Source organism: Uloborus diversus, chromosome 10, assembly GCF_026930045.1.
Source record: "Uloborus diversus isolate 005 chromosome 10, Udiv.v.3.1, whole genome shotgun sequence".
Classification (NCBI taxonomy): Eukaryota; Metazoa; Arthropoda; class Arachnida; order Araneae; family Uloboridae; genus Uloborus; species Uloborus diversus.
In genome coordinates, this window is record NC_072740.1 from 8,668,271 (window position 1) to 8,683,152 (window position 14,882).

The 14,882-nt window shown below is 32.9% G+C and overlaps 1 protein-coding gene across 1 annotated transcript in view; it reads right to left on the reverse strand.

Moving 5' to 3' along the window:
• Positions 1–14,882, reverse strand: part of LOC129231354 (uncharacterized) — a 112,382-nt gene that overhangs the window by 77,916 nt on the left and 19,584 nt on the right. Inside the window, exons 3-4 of the mRNA XM_054865646.1 lie at positions 11,917–12,034; positions 9,641–9,706 (exon numbers count right to left, since the gene is read on the reverse strand). Coding sequence (XP_054721621.1) covers positions 9,641–9,706; positions 11,917–12,034 — 184 coding nt within the window. The remainder of the gene's footprint in view (positions 1–9,640; positions 9,707–11,916; positions 12,035–14,882) is intronic.

A 14,882-nucleotide genomic window follows, 5' to 3' on the forward strand; every position in this document is an offset into this window, starting at 1 on the left:
TGCAAGAACCAGTTACGTCCAAACTTTTCCCTTTTTTTTAAATTCAATTTTTGCATGGGGAGAATATTGATGTTCCGATAGGTGCAAAAACGAGACACAAATATAAGATCATACCTCTGCGTTGTAGTAAATATTGTGGGAAAGATATTAGCCTTTCTATCGGACACTAATGTTGTTTGTTGGTCTTACCAAAAATGAGTGAATCTGGACTTACCAGGTTCTTGGATCAAGTTCCCTTATTTGAGTTTTTCAGATTTAAATATCGGAAAATTCCCAGACAAAGTCTTAAAATCTTCACCGGTCCCTTAAAATTACTAAAGATAGCTTAAAATTCCACTGATAGAAATTTCCATGGGAGAGCTCCGTAACCCTTTTATCTGCACTGTAGCCTAAAATTGATTTCAGTTTCAGAAAAAAAATACCCAGAGGGAACTAGTGTTTTCCTCAGACCAATAAAAAAAAGTGCAGTGCGCGTTCTGATAAAAGGGTACTTTTTAAGAGAAATTTTGTCCAATAAAAAAGGTGCTTCTTTTACTTTTTAGTATAGGTGCTACAAAGTTCAAGTGTTTTCGATCATAATTATTTTTAAAATATTTAAAAGCTTTTTGATATTTACAGGGTGGCGACAGGAACTGTGAAAAAAAGTTCCCTGACATTTCCCTGATTAGGTTCATCAAATTTCCCTGATTTACGTTACCAATGATAATGGTTTCCTTTCTTTGCTCTACTTGAAACCCATTGTATGTTTGTAAGAAATGCAGTATTTTAAACGTTTTAAGTTTTGTAAAGCTGTTGAACTAAAGATATAATTTTAAAAAGATGCTGTTTTTTAATAAAATGTTTAAAAAAAAACATATCAAGTCAATTTTTGGGGGAAAACACCCTACAAAACAGTATATTAAATTTTTCTATATGGAAAGTTATATAAAATTAAAAAAAAAAAAAACTTTACTTCCAGTAACCACTTAGCATAAGAATTTTAAGAAACTATTAAAATCACTCTTAAAAACATATGTGTATTTATGATAGAACTAAAAATTAATTGAAATTATTTTGAACTAAATTTTCAAACAGTATAATAATTGTTGCAAGAAAAACAAGTAATAGTGAAATAATAGAAGTAATGTGGTTATTCTTATATAAGTAATTGACATATTTATGCAAAACAGATGAAACCTTTTGACATCCATTCATAGGGAGCTTTTCTCTAATCAAGAACATAGGTTTTAATGAACACAAGTTAACTCTATTTCAAATGATTTCATTATGCATCGAAAAAAATCTTAGGTTGCTTTTGTAACAAACAGCTTTAAAATGCAAGGGGAAAAAAAGAAATTGGTTAATTTCAAAATATATTAAAGAATACAATTTGGTTTTAAAATAAAAGAATCATTTAAGCCTGAAAAAAAGAAAACCTTTCTAATCTGCGGTGACAGCAAATAACGGCAAAAAACAAATTTTTTTTATTCAAAGTTCAGTTTTAGCAATTACATTAAAAACGTGAAGAAGTAATAACTTTTAAGCTTTTATCAGTATTCATTCAAAAAACAAAGATTTCTTCTTGAAATCTTGATTACAATACGCTAATCACTTCTAGACAATGAAATAAAGGTAAAGGAGCTAAGGCATTAATGACGGTTTCCTCTTTGCCTGTAGGGTTGCTGATTTTGCGTAGTATTGAAAGCGTGAAAGCAAACTTCAAGCTAGGTAAAATAAACAACTTTACAGACACAGAAGCAATCTTAGGAAGTTCATCCTGTGGTTAATAAGTAAAATGCAAAAAATGCAATACTTTGACGTTGAGGAAAAAAGATGCACAAATATGCGGCAGGGTATAATCGTACCTCATTGATTTTAACTTTTTTTTTTGAACAGATAATTGGCGGAAAATGCATAGAGAATTAGGGTGCTTAATTTTGCAAAGCAAAAAAAAATTTTTTTTCTTCATAAAATCAATTTTCCCTGATTTTTGGTTATTTTTTTGAAATTCCCTGATATTTCCCTAACTTTTCCCTGATTAATAAAGTTCCCTGACTTTTCTCTGATCTTCCTGATCTGTCGCCACCCTGGTTTAGTTTTAAAGGTAATGCTAAAAACATTCAGATATATTCGAATCATATTCTTACGGATAAGTGATTGAAACAAGGGAGTGATGTTTCAAGGACAGGCTTGTGTGAATCTTTACCTTTTGGGGAAAAAAATCGCTTTTGTGAAGTTTTTTTTAAACTTTGAAGGGACAAGGAGGGTTATTTAAGTTTAGGGTCAAAGGTTAGCTTAAAAGAGGTAAGGCACGGCACCCTAAAAAAAAATCTTAGGGGAAACACTTGGGAAAACTGTTTTTTTTTCTCCTTTTAATATTCCCAAACATATTATAAGATAATGTTTTTAAATTTTCAATGTCGGCAGAGTCACCAGATTCCCTGTGGTAACTGAATAGTAGTTTAAAATTGGGTCAAGTATACTACAGTTTTTAAATGCTTCAAAATGAGATCACTGAGTTTTCCACTCTCTCAAACGTGATCAAAGATATTTTTGCATTTTTTAATAGTTCAAAGTCGAAACGTTTTCGTAGAGAGCTCCTGATGCTTCCCTGTTCCATTAATTTTACCAAGGGTAGCCTAAAATTGCACTTATAAAACTCCCCATTTCGAAGAAATTCTGGAAAGAGCCTCCGACATTTTATTGTAAACAAAGATAGACTCAAACAGACTTCAATTTTGGGGAAAAAAATAATAAGAAGACAAAATCGTGGGGAAACCCCTTCTTTTTCCTCTCCTCTAACGTTACCGAAAATTGTAAAATTGCGGTTTTTGACATCAACTTTGAAAATATCGCTTGGAAGGGAACTATAGAACCCCTTATTCCGATTCTTTTCTCCTTAAGTCTATATAGATCAACCAATTTCGAAAACTTTCCGGGGCAATTACCTGATTCCTCCCCTTCCTTGTGTCCTTCCCATGTTGTCAGTATCGAAGAATAAAGATGTGCCTTTTCAGACTTATGACCATTAGCAGGGGCCTATTGGCCAAATGGTTTTTCGGGGCCCCTTTGTAGTTAAACCTCACCAAGTGATAGGAACAGAGGACCCAGGGTGGTTATGTTATGCAGTCAACATTTACAATTTTAACCATTGGCTAAAACAGTATAGGTCATTTAAGGGCCTCTAAAAATCGGGGGCAATATGTCATGGCCTAGTTGGCCTATTCAGGAATCAGGCCCTGACCATTCGTATCTTTCTTTCAAGGTACATAAAAAATTTGTCAGTGGTAGCTTTATTTTGCGTTTCACAATTTTCTTTTTTTAGAACTTTAAAATTTGATTTAGAAACTTAAAGGAAACTAGGAACTAGTGGTAGTTTAATGTCTCAGCTTGACTGGACTCGGAAGAATCGAGATCTGGTACTGTTTGATTTAACTTTTTTAACCGTTTACCCGCCAATGTTCCAAAAATGGAACATCATATTTAAGTGAAAATTTTCCCAAGAAATAACGTTAAAATAAACAAGTTTTTTTTAACACAGTTTAGTCTTATTTCAAAGTATTTTTTGATTTCCTGCTTGATTGTTTATATGTTTTCAATTATTTATTGCGATTTTTCAAAGATGAGTGTTTTTTTAGCTTTTTGCAACTTTTTCTTATAAAATTTACCAAAAATTGGTTTTTTCAGAAAATGTGATGATATTTATTATAATTGTGAAAAATACTTCAATATATGATTTTAAAATGCTTGTAGAAATGTACAATGATATTTCCGAAAGGTGTACCCCTTCAAAATAGCATGTTCCAATTTTGGAACATTGGCGCTTTTAGGGAGTCAAATTTCCAAGAAGTAAATCGTTCGACTTCCAAGGGGAAATTTCATTTTTCGTAATATATGTTTCTTTTTTTTCTCATTTTGAATGTACTCTGATGTAGATGTTGGCAAAACCAAGTAAGTTTATATTTTGAAAGGATATGACGTTTCGTTAGCAAAGAAAATAATAAGTCTTCTGTTTGACGGTCTATATGGCTCCGAATCCACACCTGCTCGGACAGCTACATTGTCACGTGATAATAAAAAATAATATTAGTGAGCGCTTTATTCTTCATATTTTAAATGCAGTTCAATAATTCGCTAGCTTTGTTTTCGAGCGAAACGAAATTCTGTTTGACGTATACCAACTGTTCATAAATGTTAAAAAATGTCCACAAGAGTTTTTACTGTGGAACAAGCTGTGGCTTATTTAGAGACATCGTCAGATTCGGATTTGTCAGATGTAGATATATGCCAATTACCCCCAGATGAACTAGGCAATATCACTGAGGAAGAATAGATGTTGACAGAGATGAAATCCTACAATTTTTTGGTTTGTTGCTATTGAGTGGGTACCATTCTGTTCCTTCTGAAGATATGTATTGGAGCAGTGAAGATGATACATCTGTGCCAATTGTACCAACAGTTATGCCTCAAAATCGTTTTCGAAAAATAAAAAACAACTTTCATTTGATGGACAACCATGAATTAAAACAAAATGACAAACTAAGAAACGTTTTCCCTATTTACGAAGAATTGTGTAAAAACCCTCAACAATTTGGTGTATTTCATGAAAAATTGAGCATAGATGAATCTATGGTCCCCTACTACGGTCGGCATTCATGTAAAATGTTTGTTAGATGAAAACCAATAAGATTCGGCTTCAAAATTTGGATGCTGTGCTCTTCAAGTGGATATCCATATTCCATGGAGATTTATTCAGGTAAAAAAGAAGGATCCCCTGGTGTGCAATTAGGATCCAGAGTTGTAAATGATCTATTATCAGTTTTCACTGACACGTCTAAGCATGAAGTATACTTTGATAACTTTTTTTCATCATATGATTTAATTTCTCAGCTATCAAAAAAAGGTGTACGAGCAACAGGAACAATTCGTGAAAACCGAACTGGCCATTGTCCACTGAAATCCAAAAAAGCCCTTTCTAAAGAAGATCGAGGAAATTTTGACTATCGATCTGATGGATCAGTGTACATGTGCAGCTGGAATAATAATGCAGTGGTTACAGTAGCATCTAATTGTTATACACATGAGCCACTTGTATCTGTAAAATGTTACTCAAATGCGCAGAAATGCAAGATAGATGTGCCACAACCTCATCTTATCAAGAGATACAATGAAGGGGGGGAGGGGGTGGACGTCTTGGATAAACTTTTTGGGAGCTACAGACCTCATTTGAGGAGTAAAAAATGGTGGTGGAAACTTTTTAGTAATGCTCTGAATATTTCAGTTGTAGCTAGTTGGTTACTTCATTGTGAGTTACACGAAGTCAAGATGAAGCATTTAGAGTTCTGAACAGAAATAACAACTGTCCTCCTAAGAAGAAAAGTACGAGTAGAAAGTCATCTAGGGCCTCGTTGTCCTTTACATAAACGATCAAGAATGTCTGACGGACATTATATTGTATCTGCATCCCAAGGACGTTGCGCGGCGTGCAAAAAAAAATACGACTAAGAAATGTTTCCATTGCGAGAAACGACTTCACCAGCAATGCTTCCTTTCATATCATGGGCATTAGATATTTCTGTATTGGATTTTCTGAATTCTTATATGTACATAAATGCAATTTAAAATATTACTTTTTCCGCAATAAAGTATGCTAAGATAAAAACCGCATTCAAAATCTCTTAGTTTAAAAAAATTCTCTTAAAAAAAAAACTTCATGCAAAGCGCCAATGTTCCAAAAATGGAACACACTAAAAAACATAGTAAAAATTTTTTTTCTGGAAATTTTATTTTATTTCTGTATTTACTAGACATAAATAGACATAATTTCAAAAAATTACTCAAATTTGATCATCCGTCAATAGTTCGGCGGTTAAACGGTTAATTTACAGAGGTGGGTCAAAATATTATTTTGCCGACTGGGACAAAGTTAGCCAGTCCGTCCCTGATGGTTAGTATTCTTATTTTGTTAACAGATTTCTCATTAGTATTCGGTTAATCGGCTATATTTGATTTTTAAGCTGCTTGCTTTTCTGCCTCATGCTCTTATCGGATATCTTTTTAACTTTTTCTTTTTGTATCGAAAAAGGTCTTCCTTGAAACAACGAAAAACTTTCATGCAGTAATCTGCAATTTTTTGCAATAAATCATTGTTATATCTTTATTTTACTGTTCGAGAACCAAAGTATTTATTCAATTCCCATTATAATTTAGCCTGAGCTTAACTTAAACTTAATGGGGCTCAGAGCAAATGAATCCTAAGAAGTCACTGCAGCTAACTAATATTATACACATATATAAGTTATACAAAAACATACTTTGAACTAAATTCAAACTTATTTACAGAGGTTTGACAATTTTAAATAATCATAAAACATAAGTATTTGTATTTTTGTAAAAGATGATATTTAATTATTTAATTATTATTATTTATTTATTTATTTTTTTGTGTGTTTAATATGGGATATCATATAAGTATTTCTAATAATGTGCTATCAACTTCAAAATTCAAAGTCAATATGGAGATGTGAAAATGTTTGTTCAGTGAGGAAGGTGAATCTCATTTCCTTTAAACAATACCATGCAATTCAGCACAGCAAGCTTTTTGATAGATTTGCTTATTTGGTAAACCAAGTTTGGAACGAAAATATTCAGAACAAAAATTTTTGAGCAGTAGGTCAAATTTCAATTATATTGGAAGTAGAGTAGTGTAGACTGAGTCTAGCTCAGTCACTTCCTATGCCGGGCTGATGAGTACTAATAAGCACGAAACTGCAGTCCTCCGCTGGAATGACTGAGCTGGCATATTTCATGTATTTCTGCCTTAGCCCCAGCTATAGAGCGGTAACTTATCAGGGGTCTGTCCAGGATTTTTCACAAGGTCCGTTTTTTGTGAAAAATCAAATAATTTTGCAAAAAAAAATTGTTTTTTTTTTGTAAAAACGAGGGTTTAAACTCTTGAGATGGTGGAAACTGTATCATTGACACTTAATGTTGAGTGTTTCGCCTCTTTTCTGTTGAAAATATCATTCTTGGATGTTTTTCTAGTATTTGTGGAGGGGGGGAGGCATCGCTCACTGAGAGATGGGCACCCCTCATGTATCAATATTTATCTACCATTCTACATCGTGTTAAATTATACAAGAAAGGTTATTTGTATAGTATTTAAAATAACTAAGAAAAAAATCAGGCAGGGGTTCAGCATTTAACTTTTTAACCCAAGACACTGTTTAAGAGCACAGAGTTTCATTTGAAACTTATAAACTCCATGATTTTTACAAAAATAAAAAATATTTTATTTGTTTACTTCTTAACTAAGCGTACTAAACATAATTTGAAAAATCAGATTCCCATAGCGGATGCAAAGAGATTGCAATCCTCAAAGTGAAGGCGTCAAAAGTATAAAAACGGCTTGTAAAATAAATATTTTTGATAAAATTATTTTAGAATTGCACTTTAGAGTCCTATGATAAACATATCATTAATATCTGAACACAGTTGAAGCAAAAAATAAATAAATTAATTAAATAAAAAATAAACCACCGATTCAACATTTTAATTATTGACTCGCAAAAGAAAATGGAATTTCGCTTTAAAAACTTAAAATAAGCTTTGTTACAAAAATAAAGAGACTTTTCATTTATTTGCATCCTAATAAAGCAAAGTTAGCTTGGAAAAAGAATAAAATATGATTCTCATATCGGATGTAAAAAGATTGCGTTTTTCAAAATGTAGGTATCTGTAGAAAAAAAACGGTAAATAAAAGAGTTTATTATTTAAAGTAAATTATCCTTTTTAGCATCGAAAAACCAAACCCATAAGAGGGGGGACCCAAAAGAAACCGGACTAATGGTGCGATGCCAATCCTAGATGTAGTAGAGTGTTCTTTAGCTAGATGGCTCAAGTAGAGACCTTCACAAACCAGCTGTGCAAGTGGCGTCAGTTTAATTGATACCGTCTGATCGTAGGGTTGGTTTTCTCGAGTGCTGTTTCTTTCCACCTGCGAACTCATTACATGGCAAATTTAAAAGAACAAACTAAACTTGAAATTTTGTTTCTCCTGCTTGAAAAGTCGGCAACGGATTAGCTTACCAAATGTTTCAACAAGCTTTCAAGACCGATGCTATGAGCCGTCTATAAGTTTTTGAGTGGTTTGGGCGCTCTGAACGTATTGAAAAAATCTGCCAAAAAATCAACAAGAGTGGTCGTTTTACGATTGACGAAAATTTAGAAGAAACGAGTGAGTTGGAGCTCGCTAGGGCGATTGGAAGGATGGTTCCTTCACAATGATAACGCTCCCATACATACAACCTTTACCATTAACTGCTCTCGGGGGTGGCCAGTCGTTCTTCGACCCCCGTATTCGCCAGACCTAGCCCCCCGTGATCTTTTTCTGTTCCCGAGGATGAAAAAAAAATCTGAAAATGAAGCGTTTCAATGATGTAGAGGCTGTAAAAACTACTTCGCAACGGGCACTGGACATGATCAAAGTTAGAGAGTTCCAGGGGAGCTTCTAACAGAGGAAAAAAAGAATTAACAAGTGTATTGCATCTAAGGGTGAACACTTTAAAGAAGACAACAGAAATTTTGTGAATAAACTAATATATAAATATTTTAGAACAAAAATCCGGTTATTTTTGGGTTCCCCCTCGTATAACTTTCTCCCAAAATAACAGTTTAACATCGCGCCAGACGCTAAGTGGCGATAAACAGTTAAAAATCACACCATCAGACTCTAAGTGGCAATAAGTTTGAATTTGGTAACCCTATCTGAAGCGATTACATCCCCCACCCCTACTATCCTTTGCAGTTCTAAGTTCATTTTGCTGTATATTATTAATTATTAAATCATGAGTGGGGAGAAAAGTGCTCACTATGGCTATTCAGAGAATGTTGACGCTTTTTCAAAGAAGTTTACAACAACACTGCTGAATAAAACAAACAAGCAAAATAATAAACCAAACTGACTCTCAGCTGTTAATTTCTTTCAAAGAAACCAACAACAGGCATTATATTTATTTGGCTGTAGTAATTATTTATGGCTTGCAGGAGCATCACAAGAGTGCCGATTTTTTTTTTTTTTTTTTTTTTTTTTGCAAAATTAGCTTATTTTGTGTAAGTTGATTCCTCTTATTTAACTTTAAAAAAAGGTTCCAAACATTTTTGTTTTTATACACGAAATATACTGTATTATTTTAATTCGAGATTTGCTCTTTCAATGAACAAGTTGTAAAAGATCCGTTTTTGTTTATCAGAATTTTGTGAAGGGTCTATTTTGGTTGATTGGATTTTTGTGAAAGGTCCGTTTTGGTTGATTGGATTTTTGTGAAGGGTCCGTTAACGGACCCAAATTTGCTCTGGCCAGACCCCTGCTTATTGAAAATAGAGTAGTGTAGTTTGTATTTCCATTAAATGTAATAAATATTCTTCCAATAAAGACCTTCATATGCATAGATATACAGCAGTATGATCATTTTCATTAGAATTTGTACATTTTAAATGAAATTGATTTTTAATATCCAAGACTATAAGCATAAAATACTTAAGTTCATATTGGAGTCAAGAAAGAAAAACAAAATAGTAAAGTGAAGCCCACACGGTAATAAAAGAAAATAAACAATCACTATAATCTTTTTTTTTTTTTTTAAAGAAACTAGTTCAATACTTCAGCATTGATTTCCTTCCAAGGCAGCAAGTTTGAATGATGTTCAAATGGACCAACAAAGACAACCTGAAAAAAAAAAAAATGTTTCCATTAGATGTATAAAAACGTATTTTTCCTAAACAATCAACAAATAAGTTAAATATGCACTTAAAATAGGAATGCACCGATAAATTGGCAATAATTGACCATTTTATGGAGTTTTTAATTGGGTATATTTCACCAATTAATCAGCAAAAGAAATTGCTTTAATTAAAAAAAAATAAAGCATGCTTTGAACAAGCAATTATAGGGTCATTCCATATACTAAAGTAAGATTCACAGCAGTTTTCGTAACTTTTTGTTTGAAACTTTAAGCATAAAGAATAATTTATGATTGAATTTGGATTTAAAATGTTCATGGTTAATATGTGTCAATTATACCAAGAACTTGATACAAAATAATTGCAGATAGATATTTTTTTCAACAAGAATGACATTGTGGCTAACGTAACATTTGTGCAACCCAGAAAAATGCTCATGTTATGATGCAAATTTTTCTCAAAGTTCAGCTGGTCTTTAAAGAAGAAAGCTGTCCAAAAACAGGCTTAAAATGATTGTTTTTAGAGAATAACCCACATCATAAATTCAAGTGCAAGTACAAATGTGACGACCAGGAACAGGCTCTGAGCCCAGCTAGGCAGGTCCTAGTCAGTTTATAAGTCCCCAATGAAGATTGATGGCCCTCTTAAAGCTATCCACCCCCTTCTACCCCCTTCTTGTTACCGCCTCATCCGGTAAACTGTTCCAAGTGCATACGACCCTACTAAAAAAGTAATTTTTCCTTGTCATTGGGGACGGGGACATGGTGGTTCCCATCCAACCATCTCCGATTTGGAGGATGTTTTAGAGAGGTGCAGATATATGACTTTGGCTATAACCTACTCAAATTTTTAGCTTTCACACAAATTCAAAGGGTGCAAATGCATTTTTCAGATTTTAAGGTTTTAATTTTAAAGAGTTTATTTTAAGTTATTTATTTTTTTATTTATTTTTTTCACCTTCATTTCTTACAAACTTAAAACTCCTTTTTTACCTGATTTTAATAAGGATTATTTGGATCTGTTACCCTTTTTACAATGGGTATTTTTAGGGGACATTGTATGCATTTTAATGGGAATTTTGAACAACTGTTGTCTTTTTTATGATGGTACAGATATTTTACATCAATTAGTGGCACTTAAGAGCATTATGCTTTACACAATTAATGTAAAGTTGACAAAATCTGTTATTGAAAATACATTGTTACAATTCTGAAAGAACATAATATAAAACAGAATAAAATACAGTTAGAATTTTCAAGTAAAGGAGTTTTTAACAACCGTCATTTCATAAAAATGTTTTGACCTTTATACACAAGGGCGTGCACAGAAATTTTGGGGCTTATCAAAAATTATTTTTCTGGGCCCCCTTCCATATTGTTTGCAGCTATATTTCACGCCTGGTTTTAAATATATTGGGTCCTCTTCAAGCTCGGGCCAACAGATGTCCCTTCTCCCCTTGTGCACGCCCCTGTTTATACACAAAATTTATCTTTAAAACTAGCAAAGGAAATATCTAGAATGGGAGGGCTCAAGCCTCCTTCTTCGCCTTTGATGGGCACCCATGCAGACGTCACCATGGCACTTAAACATAAGTTCTTGTTTCTAACACTGTTCAAGATCTAAGAAGGTTCTTCTGCCTTTACATGAGAGTTTGGTAAGACCTCATTTGGAGTATGCCGTTCAATTTTCGTCTCTTTTACCTCAGTAAAGATATTTTTTTATTAGAAACGGTTCAAATAAGGGTTACTAGACTTGTAAGAGAACTTTCAGCGTTAGGTTATGATAACAGTCTTAAAAGGCTTAATATGTACAGCCTGGAGCAAAGGAGAGTCAGAGGGGGACATGATTCAGTTGTTTAAATTTGGCAGAAATTAATGGGTTGAATTTTTACACAGAAAGCAGCACAAGTGGTCTTTGTTTTAAGCTATTCAAGTCTCAGGCTCACCTGGAAATTAGGAGAACTTACTACTTTAGCAGGGTTGTTTGCACTTGGAACAGCCTACCGGAAGAGGTGGTAACGAGCAAGGGGATGGATAGATTTAAGAGGGTCATTGATCTTCATTGGGGACTAATAAAACTGACCAGGACCAACCAGCCTACCTAGGCCCAGAGTCTGCTACTGGTCATCACATTTGGATTTATAATTATAAGATAGTTACTTTATGCAAATAACAATAAGACATTACAAATACTTACCACAGGTAACTGAAAGTTCAAAGCATGTATGAGTTTATTTACAGCACTTGTACAGCCATTTCCAGTGAAAATGATGGCATCGTGTTCACTAGCATTAATAGATTTCCTAATAATATCTCTAAAAAATAATACAGATTAAAAGCATTTGAATGAAATAGTGTTTGATAAATAAAGATATTAAAAGTATAAAGTGGCAGTAAATAAATGATGTCATACTTTTTTTCCAACATATTTTATCCCCCTCTCGCCCTTTATCACAAAGTATCACACTTCACCTTACCCTCTACCTTCTTCTTGACACATGTCATGCTATTTTCATCAGCATGTATTTTTATTATAAAAGAGTTTGATGTCACCTTTTTTTTCTACTACCTCTCCCTCCCCCTCATCACAAACTCATAATTTCATAAACCCTACTCCCTAACCCCCTAAAAGGGCGACATCATTTATAATAAACATCCCAATTTTATAATTAGAAACTTTGAAAAATAATGTCTCAAAAACATGATTACACAAACTGATAACAGGTATGGAACAGTATTGATGAGCCCTTGCACATAATAACTTAGCTTAGCTAACCTTGAGGCCTTGAGAGCAAATCAAGTTAACAACCAAAATTTTATTACTACAGTAGGCGTCACTTAATTTGATCACTTTGAGACAAATACAATTTGATAACAATAACCGAAAAGAATCCAGGAGACACAAAATAATTTTTTTTTCCATTTAAGGTGCATTTATTTTGGCAACCTCAAATTAAAATCACAATAACTCAACTGAACGCAGTTTTAAATTATAAATTATTAAATTAACAGAATGGAAATATCTGAATTATAAAAAGTTAAAGCTAAATTATGCAATTTTTAATCACATAGTAATAAGTGAAATAGAATATGACCGTTTTCCCTGACATTCGTAAACCAGTTTCAAAGCACATTCAGCTTTTCTATCTTTTCCAGCATGGCTTTGCTTGTTGTTTAAATTTTAATTTAACTTCACTTTGTTTTCAATCCTGACACAATTCTTTAATCAATGCCAGCAACATGTCCAGCGACTGAATTTTTTTCGGTGCAAAAGAAAGTTTTCTTAAGGGGAGTCTGTGAACACTGGGGCGAACTTTCTGTAGCTCCATTCCTAGAAAATTTTTGAACTGCTATTGAAAACCACAAAATGCTACACAGAAAGTTAATCTCGTCAGGGTTTGCCTATGTATTTCTGTTAATTGAGGAACAAAAACGGGGGAAAAATTGAAAGTTTATGAAAAAGTGATAACAATAAACGAAGATGCTGATTACAATATCCGAATTTTTTAACTTGTGTTAACATACAAGCGTTTGGGACTTTGTGATTCTGATAACATTAAGCGAATGATAACATTAACCGTGATCACATTAAGCGGCGCATACTGTATATGTATTATCTATTGGTACACTCACAGGCATATAGGATTACTTTATGGGTAACGTGTTTGATAAAAAGAAAAAAATATATGTAATGTATTTTCAAACTAACCTCTTACATTTTTAAAAACAGCTTAATGTTATGAAGTATGTAATTTGAGTGCGTTCTTATGCAGTCGAGCCTCCATATATCGAACTTCCACATATCGAAATCCTAGCAAATTTCAGTGTTCATTACATAGAAAAATTGTTTCTATATATCGAAAAATCTCCATACATCGCAATTTTTTTCGAGACATTCGTAGATTTTTTTTCCCACCTTTGACTGTTTGTCTCACGAAAAATGAAGGTTAGGGGAGAAAATTATGTCTACTAAAGGTTGCTAAAAAACTCATAAGAAATCTGGGTTTGATGGGTGTGTAGATAGGTCGTTGTTCCGTTCTGGAGTTTTTAAATTCCCTCAAGTTTATTTCAAATCTTAGTTTGCAACCAGTAACACTGTAAAATCAGTTTCAAGTTATTCTTTTTGTCTGTTGATTATCATTCCTAGTCTTTTTAGCTTCAGTAAAAATTGTTCAAGTCAAGTAGATTGGTTTTTTACTTTTCTCTCGATTACACTGTCAAAACGAAAATCCCCTCATGTTGCGTATCAAGTTGAACTGCCGAAGAATGAAGATGTATGAAGGCACAAAAATGTAATTTCTGTTAATTTTTCAGTTATTAACTTTCGTTTAATCCAATGCTCGTATAAATTAGAAATTGGGTTTCATGCATGAAAATTAGCTTTAATGTTAATGTTTTAGGAGATTTTTATGATAAAATAAGATTGTTTCTATATATCGAAATTTCTATATATCGAATTTTTTTCCGCCAATTTGCTACTTCAATATATGGAGGTCCGACTGTAATATAAATTTCACTTGTCTTAACCTTTTAAGCTTGGGATAGTAGAGTAGTCCATCATTTATTGACTAAGCACTTTGTACCACATTTATTTGTTCACTAGGGGTTGATCTAGGCTGAAATTGGGTCTGATTTGCAGTCGCTTCACAAAATTCCACATTGTAAAAGCGGTCAAGTTCAAAATTCTGCATCATAAAGCAGCTCCATTCGCTACATGTAGCAGATACCCAGCAATAAAAATTTGTTTGAATGCATCATTTTTTAAGATCTAGATTAAATCTAAGAATTTTAAGCATCTTTTTTTATTTATCACATCACTTGCTCTTATTATACTACTTAGGACTTCCTCAATAAAGTATGACGAATAAAAATGCTTTCATATTATGCTTTTCCAGTAAAAAAGGCAAATTCATGAAAAAAGATGTCACAAAAATAAAGAAAATTCACAAAAAAAAAAAAAAATCATAAAATACGGACCCGCAACCCCCCCCCCCCCCAAAAAAAACTGGATCGACCCCTGTTTATATTTTATGACTGCAATGCATGGATGACTGCAAATTGTGTACTATTTATTACTATTTTTTTGTTTATACTGAAAAATATCTTGATTCACATATAAAGCTGTTAAATTAATTTTTTGTCTGATTAATGCTATATGACAAA